Source organism: Oxyura jamaicensis, chromosome 20 (genome assembly GCF_011077185.1).
Source record: "Oxyura jamaicensis isolate SHBP4307 breed ruddy duck chromosome 20, BPBGC_Ojam_1.0, whole genome shotgun sequence".
NCBI lineage: Eukaryota > Metazoa > Chordata > Aves > Anseriformes > Anatidae > Oxyura > Oxyura jamaicensis.
The window spans coordinates 6,252,624-6,277,498 of NC_048912.1; the positions used below are offsets into that span (position 1 = coordinate 6,252,624).

Here is a 24,875-nt window from a genome sequence, read left to right on the forward strand (position 1 = left end):
TTAATTGAATCTCCCTTGTTTCACAGCCCTTACAAAAAGCTGGAACCTTGTCCTCTTTCCGAGATGTTTTGTTTTCCTTTGGTATATTCACAATTCTCATTAGATGACCTAGATATCGTAAAGAAGCTAATAGTAGGTCACCGATAGCTGACTTGTCCAGATGCTAGGATATCAAGTGGCATGACTGGTTAGAACTTGGACGTTTGTATACATGACTTCAGATTTATCACAATTAATATGAATTGAAGAACAGGGAGGCAGGAGAAGTCTCTCAAAAATTAGAATTGGAAGACTGTTGAGGACAGATTGTCATATAAACCTATCGCACCTTTCTCTGAGGGAGCAGTGTTACACTAAACGAACAATTGATCTGAGCAATGATACCAGTTCCTACCTTTCCAGGAAATGCAGCATGACCTATTGTTCCAGTTAAATTGGAAAGGGAATTAATTGTTAGAAAGCATTTTGTCTCTGTATGGTATTACATCTTTGTAAGTTTAAATAACTTCATTGTGTGATAAATATATTGTTTACTTGGCTGTGATGCACTGGCTTTCACTTGCAGCAAACAGAGTAACTTTGAACCTTGTGTTATAGGATAGGATTACGATGCTTTCTGGAGAGTTTAAGATTCCCGTATAGCTTGTTACTACAGGCAAACATCACTAAGTGGCAAGAAAATTATTTCTGAAATTCTAGAAACTTAATTACTCCCTAAAAAAAAAAAAAAAATAGGAGGGTAAAATTTAGTGGCTAGTACATTCAGAAAGTCTGCCCACATCCTACATCATCCCTGAAGCAGGACACTGACAAATTATGGCAGATCTTTCCTTCCTCTCTGCATAGGAGAAATGCATCAGCAGATAGAAACTGCCTTCTCCCTTCCTTTCTCTCTAAGATGAGCCTCCTTGCCTGTGACACCATGACAACCCGGTGGCCCGAGTACAAAGCTCTGTTCCTGAGGGTGCAAATTAAGAAATTTATTTTCATCTCAGTATTAAACAACAACAACAACAAAAACAAAACAAACAAAACAAAAAACCCTCTTTTGGTTTCACTCTAGCACAACATGCCATTCTGGAGAATCTCTTGTCATGCTGACCTGGAAGCTCTTCGGCACGCCTTGGAACTTGAATATTTGTAGCAGACCCCAACATCTTAGCACTGTGAGGGCTTCACTCAAACTATTACATCGGTTCCGCCTAGTCCTCAGCATTTTCTTATTAAAAAAAAATCCCACAGCAACTGCAGTTTTTCTTTTTTTGAAGGAGAACCCTTTCAGTGGAAGCCTCTAAGAACTTGCAGCCAAAGAACATTGTACCAAGTCCTTCTTCCTTTGAACAGAGGAAAAGCCTTCAGATAACTCTGGGGATCCTGCAGTTACACGCTTAAGCTGGATGCACAGAGCTGTAACTGCCTTTTTGCCATCAACAACAAACACCGGAAGTCTTGGGTCTACTTGTCAGTTTTCTTTTAAAAGGGGAAGAGGACATAGTAAAGAGTCTGTGAGCATGCTCTGTGCATAGTACATCCTATCACATGGGACCTTCTGAAAATAAGAGTGAAACTGTTGATTTTTTGTTTGTATTTTTTAATTTATGAACTAATCTCATTACTCTGGTATTAAGCTCTGTACCTGTGTTTTTAATCTGGCTTTTGGGATGGGTGGGTGGGTGGGGAGGGTCCTGCCATTCTAAATTAAGAGTTCATTTCTCCAGGACAGTCTCTGGGGAAAATCACGTTGTGTACAGTAACAATAAGGACACATGGGACTGTTGGTAAGAACTATAGCTGTGTTTTGAAATCTTACATGGATGGTATGTGGACTGTGCATGTGTCTACACGGTGCCTTATGCTGCCATCTTGGTTTGGGGGGCTGGGGGTGGGGAAAAAGTACCTTGTGATGAGTGAAAGGCATTAAATAAAAAAAGTTTACATTTTGGGGGACTAGATTACCTGCCTTCTCTTATCTCCAGCCGCTCTTGGACCTAGGAGTATTTGTAGAACACACACTCCTCCTTTCAAGGTGGGGTTGGATTAGGAGGACTCTGAACACAGCCCCTCAGAGGCAAAATGGAGTCTGTAGCCAACTGTCTGTTGGTGCAGAGAGTGAAGACGGTCAGTGCCTGTGTCTGCTGGCAGAGAACACGGACAGTCAGCAAATCCAACTTTTCTTGCAGAGGAAGATACAGGGCAAGCAAATATTGCAGCTGTGCATATTTATTTTAATGTAAATAAATGCATCTACAAGTAAGCTTCAGCTTTAGGATTTCTGCTGAACTGGCAGTTAATTCTTGCTGTCAAAATATTGCAGTTCTCTGGGTTTGGATGAATCTCCGATTCACTTTCAAAACTGCTTTCTTGCTTGCACCAAATAACCTCACAAGGATCACAGCCTCACTGGAACAAGGTGTTAGAGCAATGCAGCAACTAATACCATCTCCTTATCTATCATGTGTCAAACAAGATCAAACACGTAAGCATTGCACAAATTACAAGTGTTACACAAGTGCTACATAAGTGCTACACAAGCCTGAGTGACACTCCTACTGTTAAAATACTTTTACCACAGGAAATGGACTCATTGCTAGATTTGAGAGGGGATTTTCTACAGGACTCAAACAGAGAACCCTATCTCAGTCTTGGGCTCAAAATGTTGCAGCCCTGCAGCAGTTTTAAAATGTTAGCCATGCTTATCAACAGCAGGCATGAACGAAACCATCCTGTGAGTACATGCTTTGGAGGCATTTGCAAAGAGCTGGTCTCTGGGCTGAGTACAACAGAAAACAAATTAAAATGTGATTTTTCTAGCAGAGGCACTGCTTGTCCCATGGTCTGCTGAGAGGCAACTGGTAGAATGTTTCCTTCAAGGTTTTCCAGCTGTGTGTGAGTGTCACAGGTAGGAAGTTTTATCACAGGTCAAAGAAATCAACCTGGAGAACTGACAGATACTTGCAAGATAAGCACATCTATGAATAAAACTTCCGAAAGAGGAACAAATGCCAGGGATGGCAGACTCCTAAGAAGGCAAAACGTCGGCTTTTAACACCCTGTCAATCAGCTAATTGCTCTTGCTTGATACTCCAAATCTAACACCTGCCTTATTTGAATCACGAGCGATTCCCACCCAGCCTGCGAGGCTTCTTAGAAGATTTTGCTTTCCTGGTGTATTTAAAGATTCTCAAGCTCTGTTGTTTCTGCCTCCAAAGTTCTTGGCAGCATTTTGTTCTCTGTTAGTGCCTGCTGGTGCTCCACTTACTGTGTTACTGTTTCTCCATATATCCTGCCAGCTAATGATTTTTACTTACCCACAGGTAACAGAGCTGATGAGGGCGGTGTTCACCCGCTCTAGAACACTTGTTTGTCAGACTTGGCATAGTGTTTCCTTCCAGTCACAGTAGCAGGTATTCATCTCTCACTAGAGCCAGACCATGAAGATTTACTGTTCCAGGGAATGGGATGGCTGGAAGAAGGTATCAGTGACAGCTTTTCATTTGTGAACATACATCAGGCCTGGGAACACATGCATGCCCCACACATCCAGGGGCTTTGCTCAGCCTTTTCACCTGTGTTTCAATGTATCTGTAACATCTTGTTATGGTGAACACAAACACAGGTGGCTTAGTATTTTCAACTGTTTCAATGCATTTGCACAGTTACAGCATAAAACACTTTCTCAGTCACATCATTAACCAGGTCAGAGTACAGCTATGATGTGACAACATTCCCAAATAAGTAGCAGTATAGCTGAATCTGAGGTGACCAAACCAAACAGATCATGTTAGTACCATTATTAAAAAGATGGCTGATACCAAACTGGCTGATACCAAAATGGCAGAACGAAACACAAAATGGCAGTATGTTGGTACACTTCTGAACCTCTAATTCAAACTTGTTGGAACCTAAGTAGAAAAGGGGATGTGAAACACATATCTGGTGAGATAACACTGGTTGGAGTCTTGAATGGGACTGTAGGTGTGAGGGTGCAGTACCTGCTGTCACAGCTCCTCTCCAGCACTTTGACCAAATACTTTTCCAAACAAGGAAAAAAAACCTCTGAAGTGGCATGTCATATTCATCACATCCTCTGCACTATCATTCCCTCATATTTAAATAGATGACATATGAATACAATGCTGCAGAATAAAAGAAAACAGCTTTTAAAACTACCAATTACTGCTTGCTAATATTCCCATAATTTCATAATCAGACCCTTTGTATGCCATAATCTCAACTCGTTTCCTAAGCTTTTGTAAAGGAAGCACAGTCTCACTTGGGATCCAGAGTGACGACTTCCTTGCTGGTGTGATCCTCTGGTACCACGTGGCTCCCAGACACATGTATTTGATGAAAACCTGGGACTTAAAATGCCAATACTAGAAGGACTAACAACCTACACCTCAAACCATGTCATGTGAACCCCTGAAAAAAACTAAATTCCTGTTCTGCCATAGCAGAGCAGAAGAGCTACATCAGACCCTTTGCCAGAAGGATGAAAGAAAAATCAAGCCATTTTCTCGGAGACAGCAGGCACTGCAAAATACAGCAAAGCTAAGGGTTACATGGGAATACATAACCCTTCCACTCTAAGCACCTGCATGGGGCAGTATCACCAAAATAGCTGGTAACTCCTGCTGATCAGAGCAGCAGTCTTGTGACAAGTTACCACAGCTCAGTCTGTTTCTATCAGAACAATGAACAAGTGCTAAAAATAAAATCCCACACCAGTAATGGTAAAGCACCTTCCTGCCTTCCTGTTGATTTGGTGGAGTTGTGATCAAGGAAAGAAAAGAAATTCTCATTTTTCCTCAGGAGCAGCTGCAGGTTTTGTGGTTCCAACACCCCCCCACACACACCCCAACAATGTGGCCACACCAATCTCTATTATAAAAGACAAAATACTCAATTGTAAAGACACTCGCTGGAAACCATTTTTAAAATACAGTATTTTAAATGTATTTTCTAGACTCTTACAGCCTCACAGCACGTTTACTGTTTGCATTTTCAATAATTTCCCAAAGCAATGAACGAAAAACTTGCATAATGTGGATTGCCTATCTCAGCCAGAAACTTTTCAGATATGGGAGAAAATCTGACCAAGTTTATCACTGAATTATTCTATTATGAAATTAAGGGCAGTAATTCACCTGTTACATTCCTCTTAGAAAGGATGGAGTTTCAAATGCTGACTTACAATAAATATGTATCTAATCTATTGCTGTAAGAGCAACACAAGTGCTGATGGTCTGCTGCAGGCACTTGAGACTGCAGTGACTGGGAGATAAATTCATACAGATACGTTATCACTTGGCTCTTCAAAGCAGATTCTAAAAGCCAGAGCAATTCTTGCTTTTCCTAGAAGTGTTTAATGTTGCTGTGTTACCTTTTCCTTCTCTTCTGGCGTTTCTCGATCATCTCTTCTCTGTCAGGTAAGGACCTTCCTCACTTACTGTAGTTATTCTTAAGTAACGTACTGTATGTGGGCTTCATCAGGGCCAAGGTTTTATCCCTGAAACTTCAGTTAGCTTCTGCATGACCAGAACCTCATATCTATTGCTATTTATTCAGCAGACTTAGAAGGTACTGTGCAGAAACAGTCCACAATAATTCACAGTATCCTTTCTCTTCCACTTTTCACCATAAGGTTTTCTTGCATACCAGGACTCTAAATAAGAAGATAACAGTTTAATTTTAACAAGCTTGTTTCACTATATAAAACTAGAAGTAGAACGAAACCTGGAGATTATTTTCCCAAGTTTCAGTTACTTATATTGTTGAAAAATGAGCAAAAGGCCACAGCAAATTGAGTTGTGAAACCCTTTTGTCCTGAAAACAACAAACATACAGAACGTTTAAAATAAGAAGTAACACAGAAAGTGACACACACAATGGAAAACTTGCAATCATGACAAAGATCAGACATTCATGACCTATGCTGTCATTGGGAATCAAGTATCAAGGAATTCTCCCAGCAGACAGTGAAAGGAAACAGGCTTTCTGGGCACGTTTGCTTTTCCCTTCGCCTCTAGTCCCTGCGAGTGCTGCCTCAGAGAGGAATTTAATAGATTGCTATTGTTGCTCCATTTTCTAAGCGCACCTTTTGCTCATCATGTCAAATTTCAGTTCTGCCTGTGCTTTTGTCTGGCTTAAAGCTCAGGTACATTTCCTAGCTCTCTGATGAGCAGTGCTCATTCATTCTTGGAGCCTATACTGACTGACTTGCCAAACTGCACTCACATATGTACTCCTTTTGCAAAAGCCTAATGTGTTTTCCAGGGACTGATCCACACCACATACCTTTTGTCCCTCCATCCTCTTCAGGTGAAGGACTGAAACAAAATATTTCCTTTCCTTTCCCCCTCCCCCCCCAACTTTATCCTTAGGGTCTCCCCACCCATCTGCTCTCAACCGCCACTTCTCGCAAGTCATTCGTTTTGTGGAGTGTAGCACAAAGCAAATAGCTCTTACCAACCAAAATTAACACTGAGATGGCAGGCAGGAAAGGATGCTATCTTCTTAGGTCTCCTTGTCTTAAAACTTTCAGTTATTTAGTTGAAACAGAACCTGGATTTGAACCATTTCTAAAAACAGCTCTGCCAAAAATCACACTTGGGTCTTGCCAAGCTTTGAATAATTCAGATGCAATAACAATAGCATTTTGTCAAATAACCAAAAAACTGTAACGAAAGTTGTTGCAAAAATGTACCTCGTTATTGGGGATGGAAAAACACAATTACTTTGTCAATTTCCTGTATTTTTTTTCCTTGCAGTTCTCGCGTTTTTCCACATGATGGCAGCTGAGCTCTGCTATAAGCCTCCTCTAGACAAAATCTTAAAAAGCTGCTTAACAAAATCTTGGTTTAGAAGGCATTTTTAAATGCCTTCAATTAAGGTGCAACTGTACAATTGTTTTTAAAAACTATCCCCTATCATTCACACAAAGAAAGGGTTATTCAGAGGGACTTTGGTGGCATGGCTCCACCTCTCTGTAAAGAAATTCAGTGGGTTATAGATCAGCTTAGACTGAGCGTGACTAGCAGAGCCTACAGCACCCCTTCTGAACTGACACGTCAGTACTGAAGAGGATGAGAAACTTGGAGCTTTTGGCTCTAGAAGGGCTGTGTTGCTGTTGTTTGCTCCACGTTTCTCTGCTCTATAAGCACTTTTCCATGATTTAAGCACTGAAAACCTAATTCACCAAGCACCAGCACAAGAAGGTGACAGCACAACTGATGGCAAACTCTTAAACCCTGCATTCTCAGCCAGCCCACAAAGCCCCCCCTTCTCCAGCCAGAGCTGCCAGAGCCGGGCTGTTGCCACCGCTGCAGTTACAGCTGCGTGGCATTGATTCCGCTTCATCTGTCTGCTCGTCACACCCATATACCAACATCAGGTTTGTATTAGGAAACTGCTATGGTAAACTCCATCCACATCATGCCATCTGGGGGACTAAAGCAAAACCTCTGAGCAGCCTGAATGCTGTATTAGCACATTCTGACCAATGCAGGGTTCCTGAAGGTGCGGTAAAGCCAGGAACAGATCGCCGGCTCTTGGTAAAGCTTTGGGGATGACTGGCCCAGATAAGGAGCACCAGCGTCCAACTGAAGGCTCAAGAGATAATGCAAGACCAGAGTATAGAGATTTCTAAGTTCAAACTAAGAAAAGCTAATTTTCTCCCCAAAACTAGAGGAGTCAGTAGTAATATGCCCACGTCTCCTAATAGGTTATAACACAAGATGGAAAACCTGAGGCATATCTGTTGCCTGTAGCTGAAGAGTGAAGACAAGTTGTCCCAAAACAGTATATGGCCAAAAAGGCTTCCCATTATTTACACTACCCCTTGCCCCCAGTAACTCAACACCAAATCACTGGCATCACCCTCTGCAGCCAGACTTGGGCAGCCCCTCCAAACTCCAAACTAGGGAGTCTGGCTCTCTTCAGGCCAGGACTGAGTCAGGTTCTGCAACAGATAAACAGAAAAGTTAAAGTTGCAGACCCAGCCCACTAATCTTCCCCAAGCTTGGCTCCTAAGTAAGAGACACGCTCCAGAGGGTAGGAGGTACTCTATACACAAGTGATAAATGCAGCTTAAATCCAGTCATGACATTTGAATTTATATTAAATAAAGTTACAGCCAATCTTTTAAATTCATATCACATCAGCGTCATCTCCTCTGGTATGTCCAAGCCAGAGATGTGTTCTTCCCTCACTTTAGATAAAATCTGATAAAACTGATGAACTTCATAGCATAGCCAGCTAAAATGGGGGGAGGACACAGTCATCAGAACATCCGAGATGATACCTTGATACCCTGGCCTGATAACAAGTCCTCACTGGGACTTTGTCACCTATTACCCATATGAGGAAGGAAAGCATCTCTTAGGGAAAAAAGAAATGCCCGTTAAAATAAAAATAAATCATAAGAATGATCACTGAAGTAGAGGCTTCAGAGATCCCAACATTATTCATCCAACATTCAGACTACATGGGGCAGGCCAAAACATCATTTCAAGCTTGCAAGATTTGTGCTTTTCTTTAAACAGAAGCACTGGGAACATTGTTTGATTTTATAAATGCATGTAACAAAATACTTACAGGAACAGGAACTTTAAAAGAATAGTCGTAGTAAGATTTTATAATGAGCTATTTCAGCTCCCTCTGGTTCTTTTAACAGAGGCATGTAGCAGTCTTGCCCTAGTTCATGCCCTGGCAGAGGACTACTGCAGGACTTGTCATGGAAGTCCCCACCTCAACTCACAACATACCTAACGAGCTATGCGTATCAATCCTTTGTGTCCAGCCCCAGTGCAACAGACGAATAAATGTTACACAACAAGCTCTGGACCTTGGCTGCTATTAAAATGAGATGCTACTGAGTTTTATACATACGTGGCTTGTTACTTACAGAATGCCAAAACTGCTTTGCTTTTTCTCAAATCTGACAGGCTTGGATTCAAAAGGTCCTACATTTCTGAGGCAGAAAATCCCAACATAAGCAAAATTAGCTATCATCTGGAGACTGTGCAGAAATGAGCATTCATCCAGACTGAATGGAACCGGAAATTCAGGAACACAAAACATTTTTCTAAAACTGTTTAATAAAAAAGTGTGAAGTTTCTTGAAAAACTGGAGAAACCCAAAGCATATCGCGTCACCTGTCTTAGTCACAAAGAAACACAATTTTCAAAAAAGATATTTAAGTTTAATACAAATTTTATACAAAGAAAATGTGAAAAAATACTTCCATATGCTAAAAGCAATTATGCTTCACAAATAAGGCCAGCTAGGCTATTTTTGACACAACTGCAATTCACGAATAATTCTGTTCTCGCTTTTTTCTTCTAATACTTTTTTCCCTCTAATATGGGTACTAGCTGGAGACTGTACAAACCGCATTCTTTTATAAACAATGGGAGAAATCAACATGACTAAAATGTACAACAGAATGTACTGGAATGATATCATACAATTAATTTTCTCATATACATACATCACCTTTGCTTTGTTCAATGCTTTCGTTTTACACAACATACAAAATGGTACTACAGTATAAGTGTAACAGACAGCATTTTCATGGGTTACTTTCTCTCATACTGTACTGTTTCATGCTTACATAAAAACATAAATTCCATCATATAAATAATACATGCTCTGGCCCAGCATCAAAAGTCCTTTGCCCATGTTTCCTGATCCATGTTTTTCTCCACACCTAGCTCTTGTTCCATTTGAAAAGCTTTTTGAAGTTCTTTTTAGAGGATTAAAAAGAAAGAAGAAGAAGAAGAGGAAGAAGAAGAAGAAGAAGAAGAAGAAGAAGAAGAAGAAGAAGAAGAAGAAAATAAAACTGAACTGTGAAGCACAGGAAAACCAAAACCAAAACCCTTTCTCATCTTTGATATTAGCGATAAGAAATAATGCTACCAACCAGCTGGTATTATTACACTTTCAAACTTTACTGATAATTAGGCTGAAATTTTAACTTGTCTCTTGTAAACAATTTTAACAGTCTGGCCACTGTAAAAAGCAATGTAAATATGTATTTCAGGTCCACAGATGGGAAATGTCGTAATTCGCCTAATACAATTAACAGAAAAAAAGATACCCTTCATCATTTGGTTGCTCAACAAGAAATTCTACAAGAGTTTCAAAGTGCAGAAATTGTTTTCAATCCAAATGCAAATCAAGTTGTTCAGATTCTCCTGATTATATTATTTGATGCATAACTGCAATTTTCTGAGACCAGTTTTCAGTGTTAGCTTCTGATAAGGCTATTTTAAACCTTTCTTTTCCAACTTCAAACACTCTTTATAAGTTAAAGTCAATACAAATATAAAAAGGAGATGGTACTCTAACTTTAATGACATCCACAAATTGTACATTATTTACAAAAGAAGCATAGATTTAACATGGATCTTACCTGTCCTCAGCTTTTCTAAGCCAGCGCTAATGCTTTACATTAATGTAGTGTAGTTAATGCTTTGTACACATATACAAAGCTAAAGTCTGAACCTTTGAGGTTAATCCAAAGAACTGTGTTTATTTTTCACATTTCTATTAGATTTATTTTTTCCAACAATTGTATGGACTTCTTGTTAGCAGTTAGACTCTTCGTACTTGGACTGGCATTGTGGTCTGAACATACTGAACTCCAGTTCTCATTGCCACTGTCCCAGCAGAAGGACTTACCACTACAGGAATGGTCTGTGAATTAAAACCAAGAGAAACATATTGTTATGTTAAAGGTCATATAAACATGACCACAGAAATAGAGATTTATTTTCCAGGGAAAATCCAGAACAAGCTCCAATTTTGTGCAAGAATTACTACCTTTATTACCACAATATTACCTTATTCCAAGGCAGAAAGTAGTATATTACTTTCCTAGAGCCAAGAGTTTTTACTGTATTATTACTACTTCATAATTACAGGGACAGTTGTTCCTATAGGTAATGTACACACTGCCTATGCTAGGAGAATTAGGTTTTCAAAGTTACTACGTCCAGTTACATATTCTCCCCAAATTAATACATGGGGAGATGAAAAAGGGCTAAGAAAATCCTTTGTCATCTGAAAAAAGTTTTGAGGAATCAAACCGGAGTACAAAAATACCCTTGTTTATAAGTATATTCCTGTTACACATTAGTTAAATCTTTTTTCTTTTTCCCAAAAGGAACTCCCCCACGCATTCAGTCTACACAGAAGAGAACAAAGAACATCCATTTAAACAAAAAAAGTACTTAACTTTCACACAAATAGATAACAAAAACATCAGGATTACTGGGAACTGTCTTATACTCCCTGTAAAAATACTAATATAGAATAAATTTTTCACTTCCATCATACAGATCATGATTTATAAATCTTAACAAATCAAGTTTCAGGACATCTCTATGGGTGGCAATTGATTCTACAGATGCAGAGACAAAGGCACAAGAATGTTAAACAATCTGGTAATGGTCACATCACTCTGGAAGATCTGGAAAAGGATTTATTGAATCTTAAGCCTGTATCTTAACTTTCCTACAAAAAACGTGAGAAAGTTTAAAAATGTCTGTAACATACAAATTGCAAGTATGTTTTGATACAATTCCAGTGATGGACAACTGGTGATCAAACGCATCCATTTCAGTTCACAATATTTAGTGGAAGAAACAAGAAGTGAGAATTTGAGAAATCTGAAAGGGATGCCCAGGTCTTCCCCTTACTGTTAGTGTAAAGTTCCACAGAGAACATGGAAGAAGAAATACAAGTTCACTGAAGCCCAATGTCTCCCCACTTTAAGAAATCACATTAGTGTCTTGATGGTATTCACCAAAGATTGTGAATATCCCTACTGAGATGGATTACAACCTAGAGTGTTTATCAGCTCCTTTGTGACAAAGTCTATGCCTTCCAGAAGCCTACTCATTCAATTCTCTGGAATGCAAAGATGATGAAGTCAAATTTTTACAATATTTATCTGCAGAAAGAATAAAAACCAAAATGAAACCAATTTTCTAAATAAATTCAAGATTGTTGTCATTTTACAATGATTTCAGATGTGTAAAGAGAGTTCAATGGAAATGGTACCCAGAAGATATACTGGAGGTTGTTCAGAGGGGAGAAGTTCCTAGTTGGAAACAAAGTGCAAATTGAACCCTAAAGAAGCCATTGTGTAAGTCACTGTTAGTGCTATAGGTGGGGAAATTCAGGTTGCCACAGTTGTCTTTTAAATATACACACACAAATGAAAAAAAAAAAAAAAAAGTTTCTAGTATTAGAGTGAACGGGATATGGAATGTGCAAGACTCCTTAAATGTGTTAGGATCATTCCCTGAGAGGTAAATTCTCCACCTCTGCCAGCTTTTCACATATGTACATTTTGTATACATATTAAACATGCACTAAGGTTTAAAATTATTTAAATTGCACGTGCAATTGTTAGAATACAGAGGTGTCTGTAGCTGTGCAAGACTAATGCATATACATGTACAAAGTTTTAAACATGCAGAAATAAAGGTTGAAACCTTTCAGGTATTCCACTTATGCTTTACATAACTTAATACACTTTGTTTTACAGAAAACTGATGAAGGTAACTGCCATTTTTCTGAATATTACATGAAACCACTTTATGATCTTAGAACCTCTCAGCTATTCACAAAAGAACCTAACTTCACTGATGTTTCCTATTTGACTTTAAAACACACAAAACCTTGTTATGGGAATTCAGTCCAGGTAACTTCATGCCAATCCTGCAAAGGTGCACAGTGCTCTCAGCTGAGACGAAATGAGTTGAGTAAAAATGCTTAGGAATGTGACAAGTCATGGCAGCCGCTATAAGCGATACGTTTTTTGTGTGGAGTATGATGGCTGTGAAACACCGCGTGTATGTGTGGAGGTGCATGTATTGCAACGCACACAGGTGTGGTATGCTGCAGCTGGCAGGGGAAGGTGCATGCATGTCTGTGAGTACACAGAGAGAGAGAGAACGACAGAAAAACTCAGCAAATCAGGCCTCACAGTCACAGGATGAAAATGAATTTAAATTATCCAACTTCAGGCAGAAAATGAACTGAAGTTACCCAAACATGAGCTTCGCAGCTGAACCCCCCACTGAGACAAGGCATGCAGTTCAGTTACCAGTGCTGTATCAGCATTTCTCTTTTGGTAAGAACGTCAGCTCAGCTGCCGTGCTGACTCTGAAGTAAACACCGCAGAACACCACGAGTTGAAAGAATGTGATAGTATGGTGTGCAAAATCCAAAAAAAGCAAACTCACTTCTGTCCCATCTCCGGTGACTGATACTAGGGTATTCAAGTGTCCTTGGTAAAGTTTTCAGTGGAAAAAAACAGGTCTGAACGCAATGCTATTTCTCGTAACTTCGTAACGCTAATGTGCAATACTGCATGGGAGATACACTACTGCCGAATGCATATTTTTTTTCCAGAGTTACTGAGATGTCACAGGAATATCAGGCATAGCTCAGAATTCATTAAATCTCTTTAGGATACCATAGACAAAAAGATATTTTAAATGAATTCTATATATTTACATTGATGTTGTTTTCAAGTATATACATGAAACAGACAAATAACTAACACAATAAGGAAAAATGGAAGTCTGACTGTCCTCAGTGCCTTAGCTGTTCTTATTGAGAGCTTCTCAATCTTTGTAATAATCAATGATGAAATGATAGGGTGGAATGTTGCACAGCAAAATAGGACATTTTGCACTGCAAGTTGAGACTGCACCAGTGAATTCATATCTTGATAGAACAGCGTACGGAGACAACCCCCCAGAAATACTGAGCAATTTTAATGCCAGGAACAGTACTACTGCAGACTTTAAATGATGATATTGTACTTACAATTGTGGGTTGAGTAGTTGGAATATAGGTGGTGGTCTGCGGTACCTGGACCAGTTTTATAGGCTGGTTGCTTGTCACACCTGTTGCTATCTGCAGAGACAGCACAGGTAACCTCAGTAAAAGTCTCAGCTTTTACATAAATTCCACCTATTATTATTATTATTATATGAAATTTATGTTGGATGTTTTTTTCGTGTTAAAAATTTGTATCTTAATGAATTCACAGGTTACTTCTTTGTTAATAAAACAAAATTCAAATTATGAACATGATCAATGTATACAGCATGATGTTTCAGGTCGAGTATTTATGTGAAAGCAATTCCAGATTAGTATAACTGGAATATTCCCTGGCAAAAGTTTTAGGTAATTGATTTTTCCCACCTCATATTTCTCCAGTAATACAAAGGTTGTGCTGCCACAGACAATATACGTACAAACTTCAATGGAGCCAAAGTTCAACTAACTTCCCCAAAGAATTCAGGTGGAACAGCACATCCTTTTTCCCCTCTTTAACTGTTTCCCAAGTGAGTCCCTTAGATGATACGTCAAGCCCAAAGATCTAACATCAGACAGTAGTAGCAAAAGTGTCAAGAAATGAACACAGCTCTCTAGTTTACTATGCTTCCCAATTCTAGAGGACTATCTCAATGAGACATCATGCTGGAATCACAATACTACAAAATTAGTTTGCTTTTAATATTTTAAAATACAACAAGGCTCCTACTGATGTAGGGGATCATGTGTAAGGGTTTGAAGGATCAGCCCCCCCCCCCCCAAAATTTTTCATTTAATAAATCTTGCAAGGGCAGAAGAAAAACGGTGCTGAAATTGCTAATAGTCAAGTCCTACCTATAAAGCAAAATCTTTTCTATAAACATTTTCTATATATGCAATGTTAAGTCCCTTTTATTAGAGCATTTGCTCATCCTTGCCTACTGAATACTATCAGAGTAGATGCTACGGAGGATTTCGTAACTGCACACTGCTCCGTTAACTGTAGATCCAGGTGAACTGTTGTATCAGTGTTATGGAACATTGTGGTACCCTAGTGGCAGTCTGTTGTGATAAAGTAAGTTGATTTGAATGCAGGTCTTGAGCTTGGCCTCTGAACCCCCAGGCAAGAAGGGCTTGGAAGTGCTGCAGTCAGTATTGCTTATCAGAAGGCAACTTGTATCGAAAGATCCAGACCAGAAGCTACACTGATGGGTCCTGGAGAGAGAGAGAGAAAGAGGTCCAGTCCCCCTTGGCTGGAAGGATGAGTCAAGCCAACACAAGGTTTTATTGGGAATGAGTGAAGGGGAAAGGGTATTCCCAGAGGACAGAAGGAGATTTTTTTCCAAGATGAAGGAAAAAAAAAAACAAACAACAACAACAAACAAACAAACCACAACTCCCTATCTTACTCCCCAAATCACACTGTTTGAAATACGCAAATGGTTAAAATTCCTGGCTGATCCAGGGAAGCGTTTAGGGGTAGGTTTCAGAGGAATCTTACATACTATTTTAGTTTGAAGTGACCGTAATAATACTCACTGTAACACTCTCTTTGCTTTTATCAGCTGAAACTTCCTTCTCCTTGGGGGTGCTGGCTGTTTCTGTGGGTGTAGGCTGCACACTTGAACTGGGCTGTGATGATTTATTTAATGTTTCTGTGCTAATTTCAGTATCAGTTTCTTGCTGTGTTGCAGTAGCTAAAGGAAAAGAAGAAAAGAATAGCCACTACTCATGGGTGCCAGTCCACAATCACTCTTCACAGGCACATCGGCACCCATGTAAATGAGGAATACTGAGTCAATGTGTATTACACCCACCCTAATCCCTCAGCTACGAAGCATGCAACCCAGAGTAAGATTACCTGACTGTGTGCAAGATTTCATATGCTCAGGCCAGTGAGCTTGTTGGCAGGGATAGTCACAGTAGCTAGTATTCCAACAGCAATAAAAGATGGCCTCTTTCTTGCAGTTGGCACACCACTGCTTCTTCTTAGTTTCATCCACTGCTTGCTGCTTTTCCATTTCCAGCTGCTTCTTCACCTCAGCAATCAAACGATCTCTTTCTTGTTCTAGACTCTGACGCATTTCAGCCATTGTCAGTTCTAATCAAAATACAAAAAAAGATGAATCTTCTGTTCCCCCCTCTAACAGCAAGACCCTTCTTGAAAAATCCGAGCAACATTTGCCAGCTTCCTACTTCATTACTATGAAGTAATCAGCATAAAATATCTCTTGAAGAGGGATTATCCAATGATGCATAAAAAAAAAAATTCTGTCCTATCAAAAGCTCTCTGTAGCCTGAATTTGTCTCAGAGGACCGAACACCTGTTATTTACTATGCACAGACAAAAGTACTTTGTGTATGGATTGAAGTGGTATCCACTGACATCAACACAGCTCATTCCATAGGGTCTTCTATCCTTGACATGGCTAATTTGTAGTATCATATAATGAAGACAATGTATATATAATATACTTATATATATATATATATATAATATACATATATATATATATATATCTTCTCTGGAGATATTCAAGGCCCGTCTGGATGCATACCTGGGCAGCCTGCTCTGAGGAACCTGCTTTGCAGGGGGGTTGGACCTGATGATCTTTCGAGGTCCCTTCGAACCCCTACAGTTCTGCGATTCTGTGATTACTTCTAGCATTTAAATTTTCTATCTGGGACAAAAGATAGACACAACATTTTGAACTGTCACTTTCATACCTAGATTATGCTTCATTTCTGAGAGTTCCTGTTGATGTAACCATTGCAGTTTTTCTATCTCAATCCTCAAACGCCGAATCTAAATATTAAAAAGTTAATATTTAGTAGTAATAAACAGGGTGCAGTGAATACATAACTATTATACAGAAAAACATGCCCATAACAAACAGCTTGATCATCACTTACGTTAAGGCTCCTTTTTATTAACATGAGGAAAGTATTATATTTGCTTGCTAGATTTTCCTACCATAAAAAGTCCAGGATTGTTTGAAAACAAAAAGCACTTTTATTAAATTTGGACTTCAATCTAAAATTAGTTGAGTCTCTAATTTCTCTATCCAGAATCAAAAATCTGTTCCTCAGTTTTGCTTGTATTTATTGGTGTGCCATTTGATTCACTTATTTATTTATTTTAATGAGACCAGACTTTGGAAAGCAAGTTTGTCATTTGCTATGGATTGGGAATACAAATACTGTTGCTCAAAACTTTAACTTCCTTATTTTGCTTAAAGCAAGCAAACAAAACATTCCACACTTAACTCTAAGCTTTCTATTGTTCACATTCATTCATAGTTTACACATACATAGTTTACAATCTGCTTTTGCCGAGTTTAAAGAAAACTCTTTAAAGAGTAGTAAACACTGTATGATAATATGGACAGCCTTTTTTTTTAAAGTTGATGGTCAAAATTGATGGTCATAATGAAATAACTGGAATAAACTACCCCACTACAAGTAAACTAAAATCTTCTGGTAGGCATCTTTTTGCTTTAAGAAGTTGACAAAAAAAGTTGAATTTTTTTTAAAAAAACTTATTTTCTGTTTTAAACAAGGTGATTCAAAGAAATCCTCAACAGAAGCTAGACAAAATACCTTTAAGGATCTTTCTGCTTATATTATAGAGCCCACCTGATATTTTTTCTGTGTTTTTCTCTACCGCACTAATCATTACTTCTGTAACAGCACAAAAGTTATGATTTCTAGATGGCATTCACATATAATGTATTATAGGAATAGCTAGACAGTACTATATGGTTACATGGTATCTTTATACCATGTGAAATAAAGTTATTTATTTTCACAACTTTCAAAGTTAAATAGAAGCAGTTTGTTGTTGTTGTTGTTTTTTTTAATCTTATACTAACCTCAGCTATCGTACTTCCAGTGGTATTTTTTGAAAGATCATTATATATTTCAGTCATTGTTCCTTTGATGGCATCCATCATCTGAAAGAAAAAAATAAAAAATCTTTGATATATATTTTTAATAGATACCAGCTTACCTTTCATTTCAACCACTCTCATATGAAGTTATATTACTATCAATGTCACACTGTATATATGTTTACCTGGATCTATTTTTAAAGGACTATTTTAGAAGGCAGAAGACGACATTTTTCATCAGGAGTCTGATTTTTTTAATTGTCCTGACCTGGTGAACAGCTTGACCTTTTAATTACCAAGACATTGCCATTGAAGTCACTTACAAACAAAAAATAAAACTGAGTTTGAGGGAAAAGACAAATTTAAAAAAAATTAAAAAAAAAAAAGGAAAAAGGGGAAAAGAGAGAGATGGGGGAAAAAAGGCATTTACTGACATTGCTTACCACTGACAATCCTACCAAGACTATACATATGGTCAAGTGAGAACACTGAAAGTTGATAGTCAAGATTAATTCTTATGCTTTTAATGTTTGTGTTTGAAAACAAAGCTACATTTTTGTGTGTTACTAAATAAAGATAATGAAATATTAATGTTTACTGTAAATATGATATTATGGGGCTATCTACACCTTTATGAGGCCAAAAACAGGCCAAAACTCAACGCAGTGTAACCAAAAGAACCAATGGGGAATATGAGAGCCAAAGAGTCTAAAAGTGCATGGACATCTAGAGCATATCATACATACACTCTGGCTTAGAATGGCAGCATTCAGCCAGTTCCACAATGACAGTTCAGCACTCTCAAAGTCTAGCTGTTTCTACCCAGCAGAGTGAGTATACAACATATGATAGCTTAACAATTACTAATTTCTCAAAAAAGGTTTTATTTCACAATTTAAAATGCTAGAAATTTGAAAGTTCATTTCACAACAAAATTTAAAGAAAATCTTGTTCAAGAACTTACTTTGCTAGTATATTTAGCAATATCTGCAGCCACATCAGCTGAAGCTGTTGCAATTGGCAAGTCTGTATTAACTGAGGAAGAAAGTGTATTTGCAGATCCAGAACTTGTAACCATAGAAATCGGTTGAGTACTTGTAACCAAGGTTATAGTTGATGTGGAAGTGCTCTGGGTGATCTCTTTCTGCTGCACAGCTATGGAAAGAAAACGTACAGCAGATCATCAATCACAAACGATTATGAAAATGAATAGGCAAAATTTTCTAATTTTAATGTCCATTAAATATACACACCTAACCATTTCCAAGATTTGTCTTATTTATACAATGGTGCTGCTATTTAATCAACAGATTATACAGTGCCCGGTCACTGAACTGATACATCATTAACAAGGCTTAAAGGTAATGTAGCAAACTTCAAAACCGACAAGTTTAGACAGGCCAATGCACAAGTCTCCCTTAGATCCATATTCTTTCCATTTGGGGACTTCCCCATCCCATTTCCTAACCTCTCAATTTGGAGAACTCCCAACTAATACCGTATGTATAAGCATAACTTAGTCTTTGACGTTTTCATTTGTCACCATTTGGAAACATACTAATGAAGTTATTTCATTTTTTGTTTTCTAACATGGTTTAGTGAGCTACTGCTGAAGGCGGTCTGTTTTAGTCTTACTTCCTGATGTTATTTGCATTCTTTTTTTTTATTAATGCTACTAATTATTGTTAGCTTTGAGTTGTGATGTCTTTAATATACATATATCCAGCTCAAGCTCAGCCTTTGGCTGGGTGCAGAGCAAGGAATGCAACATGAGATCAACTCATTAAAGCAAAGAATTTCTTCAGAGAATTAAACAGGAAGAGAGTCTTGAGTTAACTCAAACAGGAAAAGCTTTCTCATCCTTGCTCAATATTTCAAATAATTTTAAAACTGTTGGTAATTTGAAAATAAGAGTAAATACCTTTCACCTTGACATCCCTAACGACCTACCTGCCTTAATTTTTTTTAGACAATTCTTTTAAAATTGTTTTTAATGATTCACATGATAAAGATGTCTCAGAGTGCTGGTATCTTCCAAACAAAGTACTGAAATACAATAGTTCTTCAAATAATCCCTATGCACTATTTTTATGTCATTTCAGTATGTACAAAAAGCTATGTATTTTTAAATGTTTTCATGTGATGTTTCTAGCATATACTTAAAACGGAACATAGCTATGATGCGCTCAATAGTATGTTGATAAAACACACTCATGGGCTGAACATTGAAAGTTTAGTCCATATTACTGAGCTCATACTAAGGAATGACTATTAAAAATAAAACATCAAGTTTCCCATTTATTTCTCTCGCTGAATATTTCTGTACCAAATTTGTGCAGTCTATAAGCAGAAAAATAACACTTCTTCATCACTTCTTGAATGAGTCATAAAAACAGTTTAGGAGCAGAGAAATGTCACTCTGGTAAATGTTTGTATGTGTCCCCTGATACGTAAGCCTCTCTACTGTAAGAAATTACTGGCTTGCTGGTAGCATTAGCAGAATGGAGAATGTATCTGCATGTAACTAGCATGCCTGAAAATAGCTCAGCAGATTAATTTGAAACTACAAATAAAGCTAGATTTGCATAAAGCTGCTGTTCTTTGAACTGAAGTAGTTGAGGTGCTGGCTTACATGACCATGTGCCTATTATTACAGAAACCAAAGCAAAGGGATGGTAAGGAAACAGGTGTGAAGACATTGTAACATGCCAGACTGTTTGCTCAGTGAACTGGCATCAGAGTCCTGTTAAGAGCAGATTCTTCCCATCAACAGGGATTTCAAAGACAAATGCAGCCTGGGTAATTTCCTTGTTAACAAATTACTGTATGAAAAAACTGTACAAATCAGCTTCTTGACAGATAAAATTGGATCCAGTTTGTAGATACTGATAATGATGGTAATTGTGCAACTGGAATAGAGTGGATGACTTTATCACATAATCCAGAAACTAATTCTGTTTACTCTCTCAAATCTGTGACGGCTAAGAATGGCTAAAATATTTTACAGATACATACACAAATGTTTTGTCATTCAAATAAGGAGACATGTCTCTAAATACACACCAGAAAAAGCAGGTATGGTGAGTAAGTTGTATTTTAAAGTCACTTAGAGTAGAACCAGACTTTGAGATTTTGTTTATATGGAAGAATTCCTGGTTAGGCAGCGTTGGAGCACTGAGATCACTACTGGGGAATTATGGCATCATGGGCACATTGAGTTAGAAAGTGTATACCTTTAACTGCTTGTCTTGTCTGGTATCTTGTGCCTTGAGAGGACTGAGGTTGCTGTGACTGAGACTGCTGGTTCTGCTGCTGTTGCTGCTGTCTCTGCACCTTCTGCATGTGCCATTTTTGGGAAGATGTCTGAAATTTATTTGAAGAATTCCACACTACTCGCTGCACAGCAGGGGCAGTTTCCTTAGGCAGTAGAGGCCTCTGCTTTTTCACAGGGCTTCCAGTGGCTGCAGATGGAGCACTAACAGTAGAAGTAGCGCTGGTAGTTGCTGTCACACCAGCTGGTGGAGTCTGGGCTGCAGAGCGGGTAAGAACTGGAGTTTCTGGTAGAGGCTGGGTGCTTGCACTGGAAGAAGGCGGAGTTTTACCTACAACTAAACAAACATAAAATTTAATGTCAGCTTTTCACCAGCAAATCTGACCCATAATTTTACAGCTATTTTTTGGAAGAATCATATGCACCTTCCAGGCTACTTTGAATTATTTTCCTCGAAAGGTAATTATAGAATCACCTAGGTTGGAAAATTGGAAAAGACCTTCAAGACCACCAAGTCTAACTGTCAACCTGACCTACCAAATCCCATCACTTAAACATGTCCCTTAGTACCACAACCATGTCTCTTAAATACCTCCAGGGATGGGGACTCCACCACTTCCCTGGGCAGCCCATTCCAATGTCTGATCACCCGGCCCCAAGACTGAGCCCTGGGGGACACCACTGGTGACCAGCCACCAACTGGACTGAACTCCATTCCTAGACCTCTTTGAGCCTGTCCACCCAGGCGGTTCTTCATCCAGCAAACCGCGTGCCTCTCAAAGCCTCGAGCAGCCAGTTTTTCCTGGAGAATACTGGGGGAAGCAGTGTCAAACGCTTCACCAAAATCCAGGTAAACAACATCCACAGCCTTTCCCTCATCTACTGAGGGAAATCATCTCATAGGAGGAGATCAGGTTAGTCAGGCCTTTCATAACCCATTCTGTCTGCTTCTGATCACTCAATTGTCCCATATTGATATTCTACAAGTAAACTTATTTCAGTCTAGTTGAAGTTGGTGGCAATTGAGAAGCACCAGCTGTTGATAAAAACAAAACAAGAAGTACAAAACCCAGAAAAGCAGACCGACCTCTCTGGAAAAAAGAGAGGTTTGCATTTGTTAGACAGTTTCTGGATTACCACTTAAACCTGTCATCCCAGAATTTACAGCTGATTGTTCCGCATAGCAGATCCCATTCTTTTGCTATGCACCTTGACAGGGAAACGTTAGGATTTATGAAAAAAAAATCTCTTCACTGGGGTGGCTGGTGAGCTAAATGCATGGATGTTCTTACACACATTTTCTTGGTATAACTGATGTTACTTTAATAAGTCCTCTTCTGACAAATGGTAAAAGACAAATAACTTTCAGACAACCAAGTCAGCAAACAATTGGCATCTAAAAGCATCTGGTATCTTTTCATAAGTTGCATTGGCAAAGTACAACTGTTTACAGATAAACCTTAAGCAGAAGTTCTTAAATAGATACTGTAAAAAATGGCCAAAAGCTGAAACATAATACCCCATTGTTACCTGTGCTCATCATGTCAAAGAAAAAAAAAACACAACAGGAATTCCTTAGCTCCAACAAATAATATGTAAGATAACACTGAACATATGAAATCCTCGTTCAATCAGAAGGAGCATGAGGAGAAATTATCCACATTTGAATTACAACATTCATTCAGGACCTATACAGTCAATGAAGACAGGCAATATATACTTTGCTGTCTACTCAGTTCTCCCTCATCGCTGAACCACTGAAGCTGAGAAAGTCCTTCCAGATCAAGTAAATAAATCTGAATATCAATTTGTGTCGTGTCCAACACAATTCTGAAATCAGCAAAAATATCAGAGTTAACTTCTTTTAAATTTAACTTGTATTTATATAAGAAAAATGGCATGACTTGCTAGACATGAGTTACCAGGTGTATTGTTTGGCTTGAATCAGCAATGGTGTATTAGTTCTTGTGATTTACCACTGTCCTCTCTTACTGACAACTTACCACTTGTTGAATAACTCGTTTACTGTCGCTCAGCTCACCTGAAACATATTACTTTATTTTCAAAATCCAATGGTTAGAGAAGTATGTACCATACTCCCTCACATGAGGGAGTCCCAAAACACTAAGAAAACTGAAAAACTCCCTTCCCTAAACGTCTAGAGATCTCTTTTACCCCCTGCAAAAGCAAAAAGAAGTTTCTATTGCCTTAAAACTATTTGTTTTAATGGGACCTTATGAAATTTGTATGTCTGAAAAATTCCAATTACTTCTACAGCTGTGATTTTGGGATGTCTGTAGAAATGTAGTTTCAGCTGGAACTCATTAACACAGCACAAAATTTCTAAATCTGTGACGGACCAAATGTTATGTATATTCATAGTTCTGTGTTGCTGAAAGGAAACTCAATGAAAGTCTTCTTATTTAAACCAGAAATTATAATGGGGACTGAAAACCTTTCTTCATAGACATAAAGAATGAAAAATTATTCATAGAAATTGTTTTAGTATGGACATTTTTAGCATCTTCATGCAAAAATAGAGCTAACAGTTCTGACTTCAGCAACAGCCCTACAGTAAAGAAAAAGGAAAAAGAATTTCATCCTACCATCTTGTTTAGGAGGAGGTTCTTTAGAGTCTTTCTTATTTTTCCGTCCTTCACGCCCACAATGATCATCTCCGAGATCGATGACAAGTTCACTCTCAGAATCAGAGTCCAGTCCTAGATGCACAGTTGGAGAGTCTGTCTCATCTTTACCTTTCAGTTTTTCTTTTGCAGGATGTTGCAAACTTTTTCCCTTTTCAGAAAATTCTTTTTCAGTGTCAGTAATTGCCTTTTCTTTGACTGGGTCATCTGTTTTCTCCACTTCCGGACTTGTGCTTTTAAGTTCCTCTTTGTCTTCATTCTGTGCTGGGGGCTTAAGTTTTTTTTTCAAGCTCAATGATTCTTTGTCACTCCTTGTACCTTCCTTATCCTCTCCATCTTCTGGATCATTCTTTGATTTCTGATCCTCATCACTATATTCACTGTCACTGGTGTCAGATTTTTCAGAATCTTCAGAGTCACTGTGTTCTACTGCAGTATAAACAGCTTCAGATATTTCATTTATTCCTAATTGTGGGGAGGAAAATACATTCCATGCTGATATCAGACTGACTGGCATTATGAAAAATATATATATATTCCCTCAGTAGAACGAGGTATATAAATACCATTACTCTAACTGTCAGTCCTTAAGCTATAAACACCTCCCTTAGTGCCCTATCTCAATATCAAAATGTATAAGAATTACCTTTCACATATTTCAATTATTTTTATTTGATTCAACAGCCCTCCAATCACTGTTTTTCCCCCACTACCTGCAAGCTGTAGCTTTGCTCGATGTTGGGCCAATGCTGACAAATATGAAGAGGAATAATTAGTATCCACAATAAACCACCTTAAAATTAGTAGCACTACTAGTTATTTCCACACGTTAGCAGAATCAGGTTTAGACTGCGTAATTTTTGTGAGAAGAATCTGTAATTCACTAGTGCCTAGAAAATCTTCAGTTAACTGCTAGACTATGCTTATATTTTTAACAGCTCCTGTATGACTGGATATAGTAATTTGTGCAGCTAATTTAAGTTAGGTATAGTTCTTCGATCTTTCAATTTACAAAGCAAATAGAAAGACTTTAATTCTGCTATACTATCTACAACAGAACGGTTCAAAAACAGATTAAAGATGAAAGATCTTTGGCAAAAATCTGAAATGTAAGGTTTCACTGTATTTTAAATTAAGTAAGTTCAATGTATTCTATCGGTGTTTAAGAGCTCGAATACCCTCTTTCTCTTGTGTTAATGCATAAAATATTTAAAGTTTTACTATTTGAAA

General features: G+C 38.2%; 2 protein-coding genes and 1 long non-coding RNA gene across 15 annotated transcripts in view; 2 read left to right on the plus strand and 1 right to left on the minus strand.

Moving 5' to 3' along the window:
• Positions 1-1,623, plus strand: part of EYA2 (EYA transcriptional coactivator and phosphatase 2) — a 57,699-nt gene extending 56,076 nt beyond the window's left edge. For 2 of the 4 annotated variants that reach the window (XM_035344203.1, XM_035344206.1), the window contains one exon: positions 1,064-1,234. In XM_035344203.1, the coding sequence (XP_035200094.1) occupies positions 1,064-1,144 (81 nt within the window). In that variant the 3' untranslated portion in view covers positions 1,145-1,234. Of the gene's footprint in view, positions 1-1,063; positions 1,235-1,268 lie in introns of those variants that run through there. The other 2 variants (XM_035344205.1, XM_035344204.1) reach the window with 2 other exon arrangements.
• Positions 1,624-9,929: 8,306 nt separating this feature from the next.
• The window catches only part of ZMYND8 (zinc finger MYND-type containing 8), a 59,356-nt gene continuing 44,410 nt past the window's right edge, over positions 9,930-24,875 (minus strand). For 6 of the 10 annotated variants that reach the window (XM_035344190.1, XM_035344184.1, XM_035344186.1 and 3 more), the window contains 8 exons: positions 23,607-24,110; positions 20,963-21,337; positions 18,694-18,884; positions 17,712-17,792; positions 16,567-16,645; positions 15,701-15,940; positions 15,379-15,536; positions 10,335-13,935 (listed from right to left, as the gene is read on the minus strand). In XM_035344190.1, coding sequence (XP_035200081.1) covers positions 13,738-13,935; positions 15,379-15,536; positions 15,701-15,940; positions 16,567-16,645; positions 17,712-17,792; positions 18,694-18,884; positions 20,963-21,337; positions 23,607-24,110 — 1,826 coding nt within the window. In that variant the 3' untranslated portion in view covers positions 10,335-13,737. Of the gene's footprint in view, positions 15,055-15,378; positions 15,537-15,700; positions 15,941-15,986; positions 16,305-16,497; positions 16,646-17,711; positions 17,793-18,693; positions 18,885-20,962; positions 21,338-23,606; positions 24,111-24,875 lie in introns of those variants that run through there. The other 4 variants (XM_035344185.1, XM_035344191.1, XM_035344192.1 and 1 more) reach the window with 4 other exon arrangements.
• LOC118176904 lies at positions 16,636-17,531 on the plus strand. The gene is made up of 2 exons (XR_004755562.1): positions 16,636-16,949; positions 17,447-17,531. It is a non-coding gene; the product is annotated as an uncharacterized LOC118176904 (long non-coding RNA).